The 20,307-nt window shown below is 35.7% G+C and overlaps 1 protein-coding gene across 6 annotated transcripts in view; it reads right to left on the bottom strand.

Moving 5' to 3' along the window:
- Nucleotides 1–20,307, bottom strand: part of CUNH4orf33 (chromosome unknown C4orf33 homolog) — a 60,908-nt gene that overhangs the window by 32,013 nt on the left and 8,588 nt on the right. For 2 of the 6 annotated variants that reach the window (XM_029236045.1, XM_029236044.1), the window contains exons 2-6: nt 18,953–19,142; nt 16,483–16,543; nt 14,063–14,114; nt 13,733–13,932; nt 11,116–11,865 (exon numbers count right to left, since the gene is read on the bottom strand). In XM_029236045.1, the coding sequence (XP_029091878.1) occupies nt 11,760–11,865; nt 13,733–13,932; nt 14,063–14,114; nt 16,483–16,543; nt 18,953–19,133 (600 nt within the window). In that variant the 5' untranslated portion in view covers nt 19,134–19,142 and the 3' untranslated portion in view covers nt 11,116–11,759. Of the gene's footprint in view, nt 1–3,862; nt 4,026–5,780; nt 5,862–9,959; nt 10,785–11,115; nt 11,866–13,732; nt 13,933–14,062; nt 14,115–16,482; nt 16,544–18,952; nt 19,143–20,307 lie in introns of those variants that run through there. The other 4 variants (XM_029236046.1, XM_029236047.1, XM_029236048.1 and 1 more) reach the window with 4 other exon arrangements.

Genomic DNA, 20,307 nt, shown 5'->3' with positions numbered 1-20,307 from the left:
GTAAAAGCAATTTAAAAGACGTATGAAGCAGCACGGTCATTGTTAAGGTATTCTGTAGAGGAAATTCTTGCACCTTCTAAGCTGCTGGCCCATGATCTGCTTCTCTCTGACCACCAAGGGAACATTCTCTGGGGAAAAAAACCCCACAGGTGTCGCAGTCTAATATTTTTGTAAACATAGTCTAAATATATTTAGGCTAAATAAATTTGCTAGTAGGAGTGCCCTTATCTGTGGAATTCTCTTAGCAAGATTATCCCTTGAATCTATGGATTTATAAGGCATGGCTCTGGGGAAAATGTCACATAGGCCCTTTGCCAATCTAAATACAAAATGGAGATGCTTCATAATTTAAACAACCCCTCGTTTGCTATGTGAGGTCAGACACAAATCTCATTTAAAGACCTCATCTATTACTGGCCAGAGAATGTATCCAATGCAGAAAGGAAATACCAAGATAGCCACACAGGATGGACTAAATTTCTCTTTGATTTGCGTGAGCCTTTTGATTTTATATCCTTGAAATCATTAGTAAATCTGGAATAAGAACCCTTTATTTATTAGTAAATCTGGGTAAGACCCCTTAAATTATAAGTGACAGTGAATCCTTTCTGTTAGCTCTAGTATGCTAGCATTTATACCTAAGATGAGAGGATATGACCATTTATACATATTTGCTTATATTAAAAATGGAAGTGTGAACTACAAACTATAAATTTTTTAATGGTTATTCTATAAGGGGGGAGAGGTGATGGGTTAGAGGGAACCAGAATAGAGGCCAGACCTCTCTGAGTATATCTTGATTCATAGATTTGAAGTTGAAACCTCAGAAGCATTAAAAAAAAAAAAAATTCCCCCAAAGTGAAAGGGGAATGAAACCAATGAACCTAATTGTATCGAGTTTGGTGGCATAATACATAGAAACCACTTTAAAGTGGCTTTAAACATGGGAATTTGGCTGTATACCCTTGCTGGGATATACTCTAAGGTTAAAAAGAACAGCAAAAACAAAAATACCCTTTAAACTCTTGTTAGTAATCATATTGTCGTTGTATTGTTAATTTATTCAGAGTCTGTTGTACATTTTATGGGAAAAAAACAAATGAGAATGTTGAAATCACTGAAAACCACTTTGTGTTGTGTTAGAAGGGAAACAGATATAAAATGTATGAGATCAAGTAGCAAGTATCCATATGAAACCATGATGTATTTTTTAAAAGGACTAGAAAAATATACCCAACCCATTAGCAATGAGCACTTCTAGTGTCCAAATAGTGGTCTCTAAATAACATTTGCCACTAAGAGAAACCAAGACTTACTGGAGAAATGGCTAGCTCTATGTCTATAGCAAGCAATGCCCAAGATGAACCTGGAACATCTTGTCATACCAGAAAGCAAATAAGCTATTAATGACGACAAAGGTCATGTCAAAAGACTTAGGAAACAACTTAAAGAGACTCCACTGGCCAAAGGTGGAACACATCGAACATCAATGAGGAAACTGCAGTGAATTAATACACATAAAGTATTTTTAATCCATGAGTTCAGAAAGATACTTTAGAAAATCTCATTGGTCATCTTTGGAGACTGCTAGAGGACCAAGTATTCAGAAAACAGCTAAATCAAAGAAAAGAATCAAGCATTTATCTTGTAAAAACAGTTCTTCTTGGTATCCAAGTAGCTGAATTGAGATAATTCAAAAGCTATAAAATATGGAAGTAAAAGCAAAACTGGATTATCACTCATGGATTTCGGCAATGTTCATCAATGGCTTCTAACATCACGAAATGGAGACAAGCAGGCATTATGCTTCTCCTGACAGAAGAATACTATAATACCATTTATGAAATATTCTTACCAATAATTGAAACTGGATGTAACCAAGCTTCTAGATGTAATTCACAGACAATACAGGAGACAGATGGGAGCATGGGAATACAATTATCAAAATCCAGACTGCAAAAAACTCTGTAATTTTCATAAAATGAGGAAAATATCTAGAATAGTGTCATAAATCATTGAGTATTTTCTCTTGTGTTGGATTTTGTGGTTTGTAACTGTGATACTTGTAATACCCACAGTCATTTCATATACAAAAAGGACAGATGTCTTTGAATCAAGATGACCTAAAAGATGGCAGAGCAAGAAAACCATATATAAATAGAGCTAGAAACCCGATGACACTGTGAGACTGTCAACCTCTACATCAAACTACCAGAAGTATGCCATATATCCTTTTACTGTTTAAGGTAGCTTGAGTTGAGCTTACTTGTACTTACAACCCAAAGCATCTTAATTTATAGATTAGAAAAAGAGCTACGTACCGTGGAAATGGACCACCTCCAATGAATATATTTAAAATTTGAGGCTCTATAACTCTGTAAGTCCTACCTATCTATCTCTCTATATACCTATCTATGTATCTATCTTTTTAAACTTATAAATAAAATTGAGGAAAAAAGTAGAAGGCCATACTTCTTTCCTTAGTTTTTAAGCTGCATCAGAGACACATTTGAGTTTGAGATTCCCCTCCAAATCTTCTTCAGTCACTAATCGCTGAGAATCTTTTAGATATTAACTAGTTACCCAGAGGAAAATATTGTGAACAACCAGAGTGTTTAAAGCCTATGTTCTGTAAACACTCTAAATTGATAGATTTTGAACTTTTGTGACTAGATCCAAAATAAGGACAAAACTCTTGAAGCAATATATGTACTTAATAAATATGATTCATTCTTCTATTTTCAACTCTATTTAATTATTTATGGATTACAATCCACTATATAGATTCCATAATCTACTCTCTAAGGGTTTGCAACCTGCAATTTGAAAAGTCACTGATATAAATTAATTTACTGCATTATTTTTGACAGATGATCACCTTCTCAGAAAGGAAAACAGATGCATCGTCACTGTTGCAAACAGCAAAATACTAAGGACAGGAAAGCAGATACTCACAACTTTAAGGTTTTCTGCATAAGTAGACTATAAGATCATTTAGAATAAATTACTGCTAAATTTCTTCAGTTTCTGATACATGGAGATAAAAGGGTATTATAGGGCTTCCCTGGCGGTGCAGTGGTTAAGAATCCACCTGCCAATGCAGGGCACACGGGTTTGAGCTCTGGTCCAGGAAGATCCCACATGCCACGGAGCAACTAAGCCCGTGCGCCACGACTACCAAGCCTGAGCTCTAGAGCCCGCGAGCCACAGCTACTGAAGCCCGCGTGCCTAGAGCCTGTGCGCTTAGAAGCCCGTGCTTCTCAACAAGAGAAGCCACTGCAATGAGAAGCCTGCACACCACAACGAAGAGCAGCCCCCACCTGCCACAACTAGAGAAAGCCCGCACAAGCAACGAAGACCCAACACAGCCAAAAATAAATAAATAAATAATTTTAAAAGACAAAAGGCTATATAGTTATTGCATGTTACTCAAGGGTACGGTTTGCTTGCCAAAGTTTTCATATCTTCTGAAGCTTGTCTTTGGATCTTTGACAAAATCCAAGTTAGTAAAAGCGTTTAGTATAGAGGCAGCCTGGGTTTTCTTCCTCTCTGATATTCTACTACACTGTGACTCATTCCCTACTCAGGATAAATCCTAAGAGATCTGCATTCAGATTAGCCACTAGTCTACTACCAAAGTATACCTGCTGCAATGACAATTTGCAGGTGTGACATTGCACTGCTGCCATAAATTGTACCCTAGAGGAGCCTGGGGGGAAAAATGTGTTTCTCTTAGTAAGTGGATTATTAAAAAGGAGTAACTTGAATACCCATCTTCTCTGCGAGTGTACCACAAAAAAGTGAAGGGCTTATCAACCTCTTTCTTCTTCTATGTTATTTTTATTTATAGAATCAGGGAGGAAAAGAACTTAGCTCTGTAGCTTTATATTACAGATGAGTAGTTAAGACTCACAGAGGCTGTAGTAAAGTTGACAAGTGCCCGGTCTCCAGAACCAAACTTCCTGGGTTCAAATCTACTGCTCCTTAGCTGTATGATCTTGGGCAATATGCTTAATATATGGTTCCTGAAAAATAATAAGTATTAGAAATTTTAATGAAAAGATTTGCACAAAATCAGGCAGTTAGGAGAAAAGCCAGGACTATTGCAGGAATACAGGACACTTGGTGTTTCTAAGGTATATAACAAAGCTTACTACTTGTGGTATTATCTTTTTTCTTCAGGCTATTTTTTCAAAGCTCATTCAAAAACATACATTTGTATTTAGCACATTTTTTACTGCTTCAAATGCTTCCATTTATAGTTTGGTTTTCTATGTCTGAAAAGCTATCTCTTCAAAAGATGTACTCCAGGCACTATAGTGCCTTAGGGCATTATTAGAAACATGGGTTTTCAGTGTACTATTGAATCAGATATACTACTTAATGGATATTTCAGGTGATAGGCTGTCAGAAGAAAATTAGTTTTTACTAAACTATGCATTCTCTGTGAGTTTTTTAGTATAAAGTAAAAAATTAACAGAAAAACACTAAAGCTCTCTCAATAGCCAATTATGTTATTACATATTACTGTAATTCATACAAATGGTCAAGTGTATATCATTTGACAATATTTTCTACTATTTCTCCTTTAAATTACATATTAGATTTATAAACATCAGGCATAAAATTTATGGATCACACTGTATGGAAAATAATATTTTAAGTACTATTTATCATGAAATTATAAAGTGGAATTTGTACAGAGACTCCTCACTTTTCATAGATAGATTTATAACTTCTAGTTTCTTATATTCTTCATACATGGGTCATCCTAGCTCTAGTGATAATATTTTCACTATTCCTTACATGAAAAATAATTGTTGGTGATAATAAATGGTTATAATAGTCAATTTTAAAAATTTTTTTCCTATAGAGAAAAATTAGGACAAGAAGTGATCAGAAAATGGGTAGTGCCCACTGATTTAGTTATTTATTTTCCTTTTTAGTGCTTCTTTACTTTCTGGCCCTAGAAGATGCTCTAGACTTATCTTGTATTTTCCCCGAACTAGCCTTGTCAAGGTGTTAAGCCCCAAGTTTAACATCCCGTGCCAACAAATTTTTCCCCTTTCCAGCCATATATACTGCCTTCTCTAGTAGAATAACTAGATCCACTCCAACATGTACTTCCCTGGTTCCAGGTCCCATAACCTTTCAGTGAACACAGTACTTCTTCCCATGGCATGTACTTATTACTGCTGTTTCCGCTTGAGCCGTGATGCAATCTGATCCTCATTTTCAGTCTGGTGAGGAAATGGCATGTTTTGGCAAGTACTATTTCTGAGGATCTGCCATAGGTGAGGTTTTGGGGGGAATGTCTAGGCAAGTTGAGGATGATTGCCTCTGACGAGGGTAAAGGAGCTGCTTCTGCCAGCCCGGAGGGTGAAGGAAAATCTGGGGTTCAAGATATGCCAGAACAGGCTCATCCATTCAAATGTCCTCATTCCAGGTCTCAGGGTCCCACTCTTTCTTTATGAGGCCCCTAATTTCAACACCTAATTTCAACACAGGAGTCAAAGCCGAGCATTCAGTCTCCTTTGCAGTATTGCTACCCTTACCAGTAAATCCTGAACTCGACTTTCCACACTTTCTGCCTTCCAGCTGCTGGAATTCGGCTAATTCAAATGTTGATGTGCATTTTTCTGATGCTCACAAAGTGCCTGTAGTTTGTAGTTGGCTATTTTCATTTTTCAAGGTTTCCAAAGCCTTTATCAGAAAGCAGTCAACTCCACCTTCAACAGACTCCAGAGTTCCAAAGCAATTAGATCAGACAGTTCTGCTGGTGCAATTGTTGTCCAGGTGGGTAGACACATTCCTGGTGCTTCCCATTCCACCATCTTCTCAGAATCCCCTCCAAATTGTTACTTTTTATTAGTGGAGAAATAGCAAATGAAATTATTTCAACGTCCGAATTGTTTAAAAAAAAAAAGCAGTTAACTCCACAGTCCCTATTATTTCCACTGCTTCTATGCCAAGTGCTATCACACTGATGTTTGACCTACACCTGGTCTTCAAGCCAGTCTACCACTGGTGAAAGTCTTAGTAACTGATGTTACACCAGGGTCATCACCACCACCAATGGGGTCCCTATCACTGAATGCCCCATGAGTGATACAGTTCCTGATTCCCGTCCTAATGGGCTACTTCTGAGGGCCACTTCAGGTAACAACTGACTTAGCCTGGGTTCCCTGTGAAGCGGACATGGGACAAGGGCTTGCATATAGGTTGATTTTGGTAAAGTAATTCCAAACAGCAGTAAAGAACTAGGAACAGTAAAATGGGAAATGAGGGAAAGGCAATATAAGTTGTGTTTTGATTTGGCCACTGCTGTGAGCAACTGGAGTGTGATCCTTTTAGGTGCCTTCTACGGAGCTGTGTGGAATCGACCTCCGAATTGTCAACCCGAGGGATGAAAGAGAGGAGTATTTATTCACCTACTCCCATCCTTCTTGGAAAAACAAATCCTGTATATTAATGCATATATGTGGAATCTGAAAAAATTGGTTTGGACGATCTTATTTACAAAGCAGAAATAGAGACACAGATGTAGAGAACAAACGTATGGATACCAAGGGGGAATGGGAGGGTGGGGTGGGATGAAAGGGAGATTGGGATTCACATATATACACTATTGATACCATGTATAAAATAGGTAACTAATGAGAACCTACTGTAGAGCACAGGGAACTCTACTCAATGCTCTGTGGTGACCTAAATGGGAAGGAAATCCAAAAAAGAGGGGATATATGGATACGTACAGCTGATTCACTTTGCTGGACAGTAGAAACTAACACAACATTGTAAAGCAACTATATGCCAATAAAAATTTAAAAAAAAAAAAGAGTTGTCCCATGAGGTGTTAGCTCCCTCTCACATCCAAGGTAGTTTATGCGCGAGACTGGCTAAATATACTTTTAGCCAGCCCAAGCTGAGGCAGCAGACAAGCCATGAGACAGGATGCTGTCAGTTCCCTGAGTCCAACTGGCTGCTGGAGTAAAATGTTAGGCTGAGAGGATGGGAGGTGGGTCAGGAGAGCTTCCTAATGCACAGTGGGGGTCAGTACCAAAATACAGTAATGTTAAACTCCTATGGAAACTTCAAAGGGCACGAGGAGATGAGCCTTGGGCTTTGAGGCATGAGCACAAGTGTTGAGGGCTTACTGTAATTGCTCCACCATTTGCATCCTCTGTCTTTTTAAATATCAGATTAATTAGTTATCAATATATTCACTATCTTCTGCCCTCAAAGCCTAACATTTTAAAAAGAAGGAAGAAAAGGAAGAGATAAACTTATTTTTTCTGTGGCAAAAAATTTTTTAAGGTTGAAAAAGAAGTATTTGGGGGCTAAAAATAAAAACTATATTTCCCTCTGGACTGTGACTTAGTTTACTGGAGCTGAGAAAACGCATGAGAAAGCACCTGAATAAATACATGCACAGTGTAATCTATTTACGTGGCGAGAAGAGAGGATCTGCCTGATAACTATAGTGAACAATTCACAACCCAGCAAGGAAATGCATTTATGCATATCTTAAACAAAGAAATGATATTCTTTCATGGTCCTAAAGTGGAAAAACAAATTTGAAACAGCTATTACAAACACCCACTCTCAAATACTAAGTTTCTATGGGGTGCATTGTTTGTATCTGACTAATGGATAAATTTTCCCTGAACTGCATGTTCCTTTCCAAAGAAAATGTTTAACATAATGTGTTTTTGCTTGCTTGGTATTAGAAGAAGGAAAATATTTCTTATCTAGAGAAAAGAAAGTCAAAAGATATTTTCAAAGCATCTAAACAGATAAAAAGAAGATACATATTAGGTTTCAGATAGCTCACAAAGTGCAACATCCAAATTCAATCTTTACTATGGTTTTGATTGTATCTAGGATATTTGTGCTTTACTTTGCACCCATATTATAAAGTTATCATTTATATCTGAACCTGTGATGCAGGTACTCCACATTCTCATTAACTCTTGGTATTGTCAGTCATTTCCAATTTTAGCCATCGTGTGAATTTTTAATTTTGGTTATTTAGTGGTATCTTGTTGTGTTTTGTTTGTTTGTTTGTTTGTTTTTGCGGTACGCGGGCCTCTCACTGTTGTGGCCTCTCCCGTTGTGGAGCACAGGCTCCGGACGCACAGGCTCAGTGGCCATGGCTCACAGGCCCAACCGCTCCGCGGCATGTGGGATCTTCCTGGACCGGGGCACGAATTCGTGTCTCCTGCATCTGCAGGCGGACTCTCAACCACTGCGCCACCAGGGAAGCCCCTTGTTGTGGTTTTTATTTCCATTTCCTTGGTGATAAGGGAAGTTGAGAACCTTGCTATACTTTCTACTTATTGCCCTTTTATATATTTTCCTCTGTGAAGTGTTTGTTCAAGTCTTTTGCTCTTTAATTGGCTTGTCCTTTTATTACTGATTTGTAGGCGTCCTTTATGTATTCTGGGAAGAGTCCTTTATCAGATATATCTATTTTAAATATATCATCCCAATCTGTGGCTTGCCTCTTCACTATCTATTTTTTCTAATTCTTTTTTTTAAATCGAGGTATAGTTGATGTACAATATTACATAAGTTTCAGGTGTACAACATAGTAATTCACAATTTTTAAGGTTATATTCCATTTATTGTTATAAAATATTGGCTACATTCCCTGTGTTGCATAATTTATCCTTTTAGCTTATTTATTTAATACATAGTAGTTTGTACCTCTTAATCTCCTACCCCTAACTTGATCCTCCCCCTTTCCTCTCCCCACTGGTAACCACTAGTTCGTGCTCTGTATCTGTGAGTCTGTTCAGTTTTTGTTATACAGTAAGTCACCTATATACCAATCTTCAAGTTGCAAACTTTCAAAGATGCAAACGTGCCCAGAGAAAGGACGAAGACAGACAGAGGAAGAAGTAACTGAAGAACTGAAGAGATTCATGATGCAGGAAATGACAAGGGGATTTTCTTTATTTGAGGAGGCACTGTTATTTTTTGAGGCACAGGAACCGAGTGTAGAACGTTACACAAAGGTTGCAGCAGCCGTTCAGGATGCAGTCCAGTGCTACCGTGTCATCTATGGTGAGAAAAAAAGAGCTACTACCCAGACATCACTGGATCGTTTTTCCAAGAGATAGAATTGAATCCAGCAAGGGACCAGAACCTGTGCCATCCGCGTCAGGTGTGAGTGAAATTGCAGCTTGCCCTCCATCTCCTATTGCTGTCGATCCTTCAGCTCTACCATCTCCCACCTCCTCTCCCTCCTCCAGTCAGTAACCCTTCTTGCCTGTTCACTCGATGCCAGCCCCTGTATGCCAGCTGTTGTACTGTACCACCGTACTTTTCAAGGTACTGTACTGTAAGATTAAAAATGTTTTCATTTTGTTTGTTATGTATTATTTGTGTGAAAAGTTTTATAAACCTATTACTGTATAGTACTATATAGCCAATTGTGTTAGTCGGGTACCTAAGCTAACTTCGTTGGATTTATGAACAAATTGGACTTATGAACACACTTTCGGAACAGAACTCGTTCATATATAGGGGATTTACAGTGTATTCACTAGTTTGTTTTATTTTTTAGATTCCACATATAAGTGATATCATACAGTATTTGTCTTTCTCTTTTTTCACTAAGCATAATGCCCTCCAAGTCCATTCATGTCATTGCAAATGGCAAAATTTCCTTCTTTTTTAAGGCTGAGTAGTATTCAACTGTATATATGTACCACATCTTCTTTATCCATTCATCTGTTGATGGACACTTAGGCTGCTTCCATATCTTGGCAACTGTAAATAATGCTGCTATGAACACTGGGGTCCATGTACATTTTTGAATTAGTGTTTCCATTTTTTTTCAGATATAGATACCCAGGGGTGGAATTGCTGGACTGCCTCTTTGCTTTCTTAAATGGAAGCTTTTGACAAACAGAAATTTTAAATTTTGATGAAGTTCAATTTCTCATTTTTTTTCTTTTTTAGTGATTTTTATGTCTTGTTTGAAAAAAATCTTTGTCTACCCTTGAATGTGAAGAGTTTTTCTAGAACTTTTTTCATTTCACCAGTCACATTTAGGTTAATTTTCCTGTAGGTTGTTAGGTAAGTTAATTTCTTTTCATGTTTTTCCAGTTATTCCAGCACAATTTGTTGAAAAGACTACCCTTTCCCTTTGTCAAAAATCAATTGACTATATGTAGTTCTTTTTCTGGTTTCTTTATTCTGTTCCATTGATATATTTGTCTAAATCTATGCAAGGCCATATTTTCTTCATTATTGAAGCTCAATAAGTCTTAAAGTCAGGTAGTACAAGTCCTCCAACTTTGTACTTTTTCAAAATTTTTTTGGCTATTTCCATTTTTGCATTTCCATATAAAATTTGAATCAACATGTCAATTTCTACCAAAAAAAAGCCTTCTGGGTTTTTTTAAATGGGATTGCATTGAATCTATAGATTGATTTGTGGAAACAAATTAGGCAGTTTATATTTTCTCTTTATAAAGAAATCTGTAGGTAGCAGTCCAGATATGACATGTTACTTTATTGTGCTGTTTGGAACCCAGGCTCCTTTATCTTGCTACTGAGCTATTCTTGGGTTGTCTCCTCATTAACACAATGGAGCAAGCATGTTACCTCGGGTATCAATTCTATAATTCAGGAAAGAGGGAGAGGGAAGGCAAAGGACAAAAGGTACATGGCAGCAGAGTCCTTCATCTGTGAGGCATCTTTTCTTGAAGGCCCATCTAACACTGTATACTTAAATCTCGTTGACCTAAACTGTTTTACAGTGCCATTTCTACCTGCAAAGGAATATGAGTAAATGTAGTTTTTGAGAAAATCCCCTAAAAATTCAAGCTATATAAGAGTTAGCAAAGAAGAAGAGGAAAAACTATATCGCTGGGTAGGCAGCTAGGTATCTGTACAAGTAATAAAGGTTCTTCTTCTGTAATACTGCTAATCTCTGAGTTAAGAATGGTGGTAAAGGACCAGGTCTGGTGGAGAAGTTCATAGATAATCTACTAGATGGCTTCAAGCTATGAATTGTAATAGAAAATTTGAAAATTATGGACCAGGAGTGTTTGATGTTTATAAAATAAAATGAAGAAATTTTGACATCTTGTTTAACAGCATTAAGAAAATGTCATTTATTTGTAAATGAAAGCAGAATCTGTTGGCCGAATTCAAGACTACTTCATTCCACTTTCTTCTACAGAAGAAAAATAGTCATAAGACAGGAAATACAGCTAATTAAATAGCACATGTATTTTAATAATGCCTTAACAGATGTGCACCTCCTGTTCTACTGAAATATGTCATTGTTTTCTATTCATTTCAAAAATGGACACAGGAGTCTGAGTAAAGAATTATTATACATTACTATGGAGTTCAAAAATGTACAAATAAGATGTTCAGTCATAAGCTGGCTGAGGTTTAGGGGAGTGGGAAGAGAAATATTGATTTTGGTTGACCGAGTCCGGGATATGTGGGGTGATGGTGCTGCAAGGCAGATGGTAGAGCCCCTTGGCATGATGGCTCCTGGACTAAGTGGCTCCAAGAAACATTTTCACTTTATAGATAAAATCACACATGAACTTTCTACTTTCTTGTTAATTCATACACAATTTGCCACAGAGATACTACATACCTTCACTGACCTCTATGAAATATTTATTGTTGAAATGTGTTCATGGTGTCTTGAAAGAGATTATACTTATTATTAGTTTACCTTAAAAGGTACAGAGAAGAAATGATTGATGTGGTCATCTACTATACTCCTACACATCAGGTTTCTCTATTAGCCACAGGTCTGACTCTGGTTGTTTCCACTCTTCTCCAAGCAGTGTGTTAAAACTGAAAGGCTTGAAGTATTCCAGATGATGGCTAAATGCAAAGAAAAAGATGATTGGAATTGAAATGAATTATGCATTTGTGAAAAAGCTGTCCTGAAGGGCTATTCATTTTGTTATATCTGTTATAGGACATTCTATTTTAAGAATATCAAAGGTGAGATGTATTCTACATGTACAATTTTCTCACTCTAGCAATCATTCAACTCTGAAAATATTCACCCATATCTCAAAGCACTCTCCTTTCAGTTCTGCAGATAGCTCCCTCACAGCTGAAGGGAGAAATAAAAACCAACCCTGAAAACCTGACTCATTCCATCTAGCCTTAAACAAATCATATTATACTCTTACAGATGTTTTCATATTCAAACTTTGATGATTTATATCAGTTATGTAAATAACTGTTTTTTTAAAGGTTTCAGCTCAACAGATTAAAGAACAGACTCCTTTGCCAAAGCAAGGCAGGTTTATGTAAAAGAGGGTTAATTCTAGTTCTTTTCTTTCTAGGAAAACCATTTAACCATTAGGAAGCTTTCTGTTGTGGTTTTATGAGAGAAAGGTTAGCTAACATGCTGCAATGGAACTCTGCTCTGTAGGAAATCATTCTGCCCTAGCCAATGGCATAATCATACTTTTACCTAGAGTAAGCCTCCGATAACCTATACGTAGGAAGCCTGAATACAGGAATACATTAGCTTGTGAAGAGCCAGAGAAACATGCCATCTTGACATGTGAGCCCTGGGTGAGTTACATCTAGATTCCTGTCCTACTCTGTCCATCTGACCAGGCGGGGCCAGTTTTAGTCAACCCAGGTTACGCAGTTAAGAAAACGACAGTGAAGGATAAGAGAAAGAAAGGGAGAAAGAGGCTTTTCCTAGAAAAGCAAGGGGAAAAGGGAAAAATGCATCTGGCAGAATAAAGGAATAAGCTAGAAGAGATAAAAAGTCAAGTACAGCGGAGTAAGAGCATGACAGGAAGGGCAAGGGAGAAGGAGAACAGTGCAGCACTTTCCAAGGGTGAAAAGGCAACGAAATCTGTGTACCAGAGTACAAAGCCCACTACGATGTCTCTGTTAGGCTTTTCTAAACACGCAGACTCACAGACTATGTTGGCCACTTGAGTACGCGCTATAGCTATAGTGCGGGAATCTCAGCTTGCCCCAGGACAGAGGCTGGCTTTCCTCCCTGAGCTGGTAGTGTTTGCAGCAGTCCATGAAGGCTGGCCAGGGCTACATTCTCCTTAAGTGACAGCTTCAGGTGCAAAGAGATCAGACTCAAAATGGGAAAGCATAGGAGATCTCCTGGCTTGTATGCCCGCTGTCCAACAGGAGACAGTATTTCTTGCAATAGCTCCCTAGGTATAGCTTCCAGGGTCCCCACAGAGAACATTACTGTTAAAGGGAAATCCCAAAGCTGTGCTGTCTCCATCTATGCTGCCTAGAAATAGAGCTGACATTTTTATCCCTATGAGGTTACCAGGAGAAGAGAACTAGAGAGTTGACTTAATGTCAGATTCTCAAGCAGCAAGGGGAAAGGATTTGCTCTTTGCAAAACCCTTTGCTCACACCAGGAAAAACAGATGCCTCTGGCCATTTCGCTCTGAAAGGGATCATAAATAAACTTACAACCACACTTCTATGCCAGTTGTAGTAATACTCACTAAGCAAGACTTTTTTCACACTGCCATGGAAATCTAAGTGCTCTACTGACAGCAGTGAGAGAGACTGTTTGTCCAAAGTCAGTCTGCCAGATACTCACTGAAGACCATCAGGACACATAGAACTCTACTTGGTGCTTTTACACGTGTCTTCTTTGACGAAAAAATGTTACTACTACTCTACCAAGAATTAATTTTTAAAAACTGTTATAGTTGGGACATATTTTCATTTATTTTCTACTTACAAATCAGGTTTTTGTCCTTGCTGCAGCTCATGTGGAAGTACAGGGTAAAGAGCTTCATAGCTTCTTTTATCTTTTGATCCATGAATTGCAAATGAATTGAATTTTGTCACATTTGGTGGAAAATAACTCCAAGGAAGATAAGCTCTACCTTCCCATTTTGTCTCTCCTCTGGACGCTTTGAACGATAGATCAAGTTCTTGCTACAGAAACAACATGTGAAACACAAAAGGTAAATTCATATTTATAATAATATTTAAATATGTATATATTAACATTAAAAAATCTATCTTATACACTTAAGGATTTTGTCTCATATTTTTATTTACTTACTTTCCATACATTTCTTTTTCCAGAGAGTAAAAGCACCAAATGCTGTCCATGGCTGTCAAAATTAAAATTCTTCATGAGTGTTTGAAATAAACATTATTATCCTCACTATCCTTCATATCTGCCATGTGTATGCTTGTAACTAAATTTCCAAATAATTAAAAGATGCAATATGAATATTGGATAATTACAGGGACAGCCAGCGTGTTCAGTTACTTAAAAATGGCTTCTTTGAGTTTAACACTTTCCAGGCAATTGCCGTCAAATGCATAAAGCTACACATGTTCAGACTCCTTTTTATATTCTTTAAATAGGAAACTATATGAAATACTTCAATTGGTTAGATGCTCCAAAGTATGCAAAAGGGGCGGGGTATCTGGAGTTCATAATAAAACTCGTTTCAAAAATGAAAGTATCCTAAGGGAAGCTGGCACCAATTTCCAGGTCAAAATCCAACAAACATATTAAAGGTTATTTCTATAAGAAAACTGTCTTGAAGCTCATTACGAAGATGGAAGATAAAAATATAGATTGTCTAAAACTACTTAACAGGTTGAAGACTTTAATTTGTAACTATTTTCTCATACAACTATCCTCGACCTATCTGCCTGCTGTGTTTTCCTGCTTTCAACCATTAGTTCTGATACTGATGTCACATCTTCAAGGAGAAGCACAACATACTCCCAAAAGAAAATTCTAATAAGAGAGCATAGTTGGGATTATCCATGTCAGTAAGAATCAAAGGATTTCAAATAGTTACATGAAGCAAATTTACGGTCTCTGGAAAAGACTATATCTAAACATTTTGACACAGATGGTCTGTTGGGAGCTTTTCAGGAAGGATTTCCTTCAAGAAACTAGTCTAACAGAAAACAAGTATTCTTTTCCAGTTAAAAGTTCTCTGCTTCCTTTTATTGTTATTATGCAACCTTAAAAATATCCTAAGAACAATAAAAGTTCTTAAAAATTCAAACAAACATATTCAAGTTGCTTTCCTAGAGGTTAACTGTCACAGGAGTTGATTGCCTGAAGCAAAACCATGATTCTTGATTATTAACTGTCCTGATGTATCTAAAAACAAATTTTTAGAATTTATTAATTTTATACATTATGGTTATTGAATAATTTCCTAACAAAAGATAATCTAATTATCTGATGTATCTTATGCTAAGTCATCACTTTATAAAAATAAACTGATATTATCATCTAAAAATTTAAACTAAGGATGTAACTTTAGAATTCTAGCAGATTCAAGTTCTTGACTATCTTCTAGACAAGTTGTAAACCTATTTGCCTTAGCTTCCTCATGTGTATGGTGAAATTTTCTTACCTCACATTACAGTTTATGAGAATTTATCATATTTTTCAATAAAAGATTTTGGCATATTAGTTGAAGGGTAACAAAGACATATAATTACTCTTCTGAAAAATATAATTGTGAACAGCTATATTTTCCACACTAGCATTAGCAAGAAATCAAAATAAGGGAAAAGAAAATGATATCTAAAATCTCATTGAAATCAATTGTTTGGGACTCTGCTCAGTCTACAAAAGGACAAAGGCTACTAGATAACAGATGCTGAGAAGTATTTAAATGTCATTTTAAATGAGTAATGGAAATATAAAGAAATATTTCATTACTAAATATTAACTTAAAATTTCTTATAATTTAGATAACAGGTAGGTATAGATTTACTTTTTGACTTCTACAGGAAAAAAACTGCCAACCAGGTAGAGAGTTCCCAAGGACAAGTTAAATTTGTACAAAAAGAGTCCAAGGTTAATATTTTTCATAAGTCTAGGAAAAGCCATGTGTGATTTAGTTTTTATCCTTGGCACTGAACATAAAGTGACATAGTATACACTCAGTAAATGAATGATAAATAAAGGAAGGAATACATGAATACATAATTATGTAATATATAAAATTAAAGTTTAATCTAGTTATTAAAAGAATCCCCTAAAAGAAACTTTTTCATAAAGTAGTTCACTTCGTTATACCTACACGCCTCCCTTTATTTCTAAATAGCTAATATATAATAATGCAAATTTAGAGTAAATAATGAATATGCCTCTCTTTATTTCTGAATAGCTAATATATAACAATGCAAATTTACAGAGTAAATAATGAAAGAGTTTTATACTAATTTTTCATTTTGCAAAAACACCTTCAAATTTATTAGAAAACCAACTACATTAGTGAATTGAAAATAGTATCAACATAATATTTCTAAAAGCTTATATATTCTACATTATACATTTACTTGAAAATAAGGAATTATATATAATTCAGATTAATTCAAATTAGCATTCTGACTAGTTAACTAGAATTAGTGAGCTTTTACTATATCCATGATATATAATTAGAAAATAATGTGTTCAAAATATGTAGTAGTGAGTTAGAAGAAATATTTTATACTTACGGACAAAGTTCAACTTCTAAATACTGTTCAGTTATGTCATTCAAGAAAAATGCTTCCACAACTTTTGAAAACAGAGATATGACATATTGAGAAACTTAATTTTGCTTCAACAATAAATAATTTGTTTATACCTTTAGAATATAAAGTGAATTAATGCATTATTTTTAATTAAAGCTATATCACCACTAGGAAAAGGGGAAAATAAAATAAATAGACATTGCCTGGAAGAAAAAAATACATAGAAAATAAATCATCATTTTTTCCCCCATATCAGATTGCCATAAAATAAAAATATTAATGAAGCCTAGTGCTGGTGAGGTTGTAAAGAAATGAACATATCACACAGACTCTGAGCTAGTTATCTTCTTCTAGGAATTTATCCTAAGGAAATAATCACACAACTGAAAAAGAAGTAAGATGCTATTCATGAAAGTACAGTATTACTCAAAAAGAAATGGTCTAAATTGTTATCTCCTGTTATATAAATAAATATCCTATTATATAGGAGACCTGTTAAATAAATTATGGAATCTGTGTATTCCATGTGATAGAATATAATGCAGTCATTAAAATAAAATATACAGTTAAATATTTTTTGATATAGGAAGATATCCATGATATTTGGTAAGTAGGCTGCAGAGCAATAACCAAATGCACATGAAACAAAAATGTGCACATATGCCTGTGCCTAGATGCCTGCAAAACATGCACAAGAATGTTATGGTTGGTTATCTCTGACAGGTGGAATACAGGTTGAGTGATTTTTCTTTATAATTTCCTGAAATTTTCTGACCATGTTTATTTAAAAAACTGTATAATTATAAAAGTGACACGTTTCTTTTAAATTATTAAAAGAACATAAACATATATCTAAATAAAAAGTCAAAGTCCTTTTCTTCCCACTTTGCTCTAAAACCTATCAGACTTCTTCTGTCCTTCCATAATCTATTTTACCTGCATAGGTTAAAAAAATATATATGGAATCATTTTCTGATTACAACTTGCTTTTTTCACACACACACACACACACAACTGTACAGCATATAGATACCTAATTCTTTTTAATTACTGCATAGTATTCTTCTATAGAATGTTATGATTTATTCACATAATTCTTTATTGATAGACATTTAGGTTGTTTCTAGTTTTCCATGTGTTATTTTCATAATAATAAAATATCTAAGATATAGATATAGCCCCATCCACAACTCAGAGTCTTACTGTTCCTTTTAAAGTCTTTTACCTATGGCAAGGATGGTAGGATGAAGAAGAGATAATAAATGAGAGAAACATTTAGGAGGTGAAACTGACAGGACTTAAATAAATCCAAATATGGAGAGTGAGAGAGAAGGATATCTTGGAAAGATCTCACATTTCTACATTTGGTGATTCGATGTATTATAGTGCTATTGATTGAGATTGGGCAATTAGTGAAAGAAGCAAGTTTATGAGAGAAGTGGATGAGTTGAGTTTAGGACTTGTTGAGTTTGGTGTCTGTAGTACCTCCAGTAGATAACTCACATTAGTGTGTACACCAACAGGAAGCTGGTATATACAAGTTCTATAACAATAAAAGACAACATATGTTTAACATATGATAGATTAACACTGGCAAAATGCATACTATATAGATGGTACAGAGAAGGTAGATGTTAGTATGGACTAGAAGAGTCATCAAAGGTTTCTTTGAAAAAATGAAACCTGAATTAGACCTTGAACAATGTGCATTAGAGGCAGGGGGACTCGAATGAGAAAAGGTACATGAGTGAGAATATGCACGAATGAGACTATCAGCCTTTTGGAAGTCAAGAACTTTTGGTTGAATTTGATAGCTTGATTCAGGAGTACCCTGGAAGCTTATGGGAAGGGTTTGAACCTTATCTTAGGGACAGGAATGATTTGTAATCTAGGAAATGGCATCATAAAGATTATTTGAGAAAGATAAGTTTGGTGGCTTAATTAGGAGTCATTAGAAGGTGATCATACAGCAAACCTGAAACTGGAATTTCATGGCCGGTCTTTTAGCCCTCACTTAATGTGTGAGATTACTTGCCAGTATAAAATAAAAACTACATTTCATGTTTAAGTTAATGGTGTTTTCATAATAAGTGAAACACCCCAAAGCTTCCATAAAGAAGGTTTATAAGGTTAAAGTGGCAATTTGAAGATACTTAAAAACAAAACAAATGCTGAACTCAGAATAGGTAACAGGAGTAAAGGAAGGAAATATAGCAGCAATTAAAAAATCTGGATTTGTAATTGCCATTTTTCACTGTTCTAGTTATATAGTCGAAGTCACATAGGTAACGGGAAAAAGTCAAGAGTGCGAGATTGGTAGGAAATAACAGAAACTGCACATGTCAGTTGCTCAGAAGCACTCACTTCCTTACAGCAAGATAAAATAATAGTTCTATGAAAGGTTATTATAAAAAGATTTATGTCTGCAATAAAATACAGGACTTCCACTTACCTTCATAATCCCACAGTTCATTGAAAGGCTTTCCTGGTTCTCCTAGTGGGGCTGGAGGATCATTGAAAAATGGAGCGCTGACTTCCATCATCACTCCTCTATCACCTGGATTCAGCCTGACAAACACTGGCTCATGCTTCACTGGAAAACCATCCCAAGTGTGTTCAATTTTAAAATCCATTTGAAGACTCTAATGGGAAAAAATATTAAAAAAAAAAAAAACCTCTTTAACAATTTACAAATGTTTCCTTTAGAAAGAAATGAAATGAAAATTTCAAAGCCAAATTTCAAAGGTAGGAAGGCAGCAGAGTGACAAGAACAAGGTTCTGAGAGTCAAAAGGCCATTTGTGTTATGGTAAATCATGGACATGGAGTTCTATTATAAAATAGGTAGTTGGATCCTAAAAGCTTTAAGACTTTAAGTCTAGAGCCACCTCGAGTTACCTACTAAAGAGTGTATCAAAATAGTTTTTAAGAACTGTAATTAAATCCACTGCAAACTGTTCATGTATTCAACAACTCTAAGCTCTATGAGTTTATATGCCATCCTTTGTCTTATTGTAAAATGTGCAGATGAATTACTGGATCCCCTGGGAATCAAGATCTTTATAGTAAAATTTGATTTTTCAAAATCTCTATAAATGAGTGCAAGCATTGCTGTTAGCACCTGTTCTTTTGGCTAAAACTTTTCTTTTTGGGGTGGGAGTGGAGGGGTCTTCAACCATTTGAAGGCAGGCAGAGTTTAATATTGTCTTCCCGAGTCTCAGGGTATGGTTTTCCTTAGCCTTTTCAATTTTTGATATTTCAAGTGTTAAATGACCATTTGCTCAGTTAATCCCTTTTCTCCAATTGAAATATGGGAACAAAATCTGCTATCATTTAAACTATGAAATAGACTAAGTACATCTGATGCAAGCAGTATTTGCATTTTAAATTGTTACTCTAAGGATTAAATGGAAGGACATAGTATTATATTAATAAAATTATGTTTTGTTGAACACTATGGATCAAACACTTTATAAACATTATCTCATTTAATTTCACAAAAACTTGTAGAGGAACTATTATTATCCTCATTACAAACAAAGAAACAGACTTGTCCAAGGTCAAATAGCTAATAAATCAAGAAACTGAACCAATGTCAGCCATGCTTTCCCAGATGAAGACATTTCAGAAATCTGCAAACAGATGAAAACCTTATTTTGGGAATGATGGATTCCCCTAAATTATACTAGGTCCTTACGTCTTGTCCAAAAGATAACCTTGATTGTAAATGATGGTATTTCCAGACTAATTTCGCTTACCTGAAGTCACTGAATGCATTTCCTTGCTTCATGTTATTTTTATTGCAAGTA

The sequence above is a fragment of the Monodon monoceros genome, unplaced genomic scaffold, assembly GCF_005190385.1.
Source record: "Monodon monoceros isolate NGI ecotype Baffin Bay Population unplaced genomic scaffold, NGI_Narwhal_1 Super_Scaffold_20, whole genome shotgun sequence".
Lineage (NCBI taxonomy): Eukaryota > Metazoa > Chordata > Mammalia > Artiodactyla > Monodontidae > Monodon > Monodon monoceros.
This window is presented reverse-complemented; position numbering and strand designations above follow the sequence as displayed.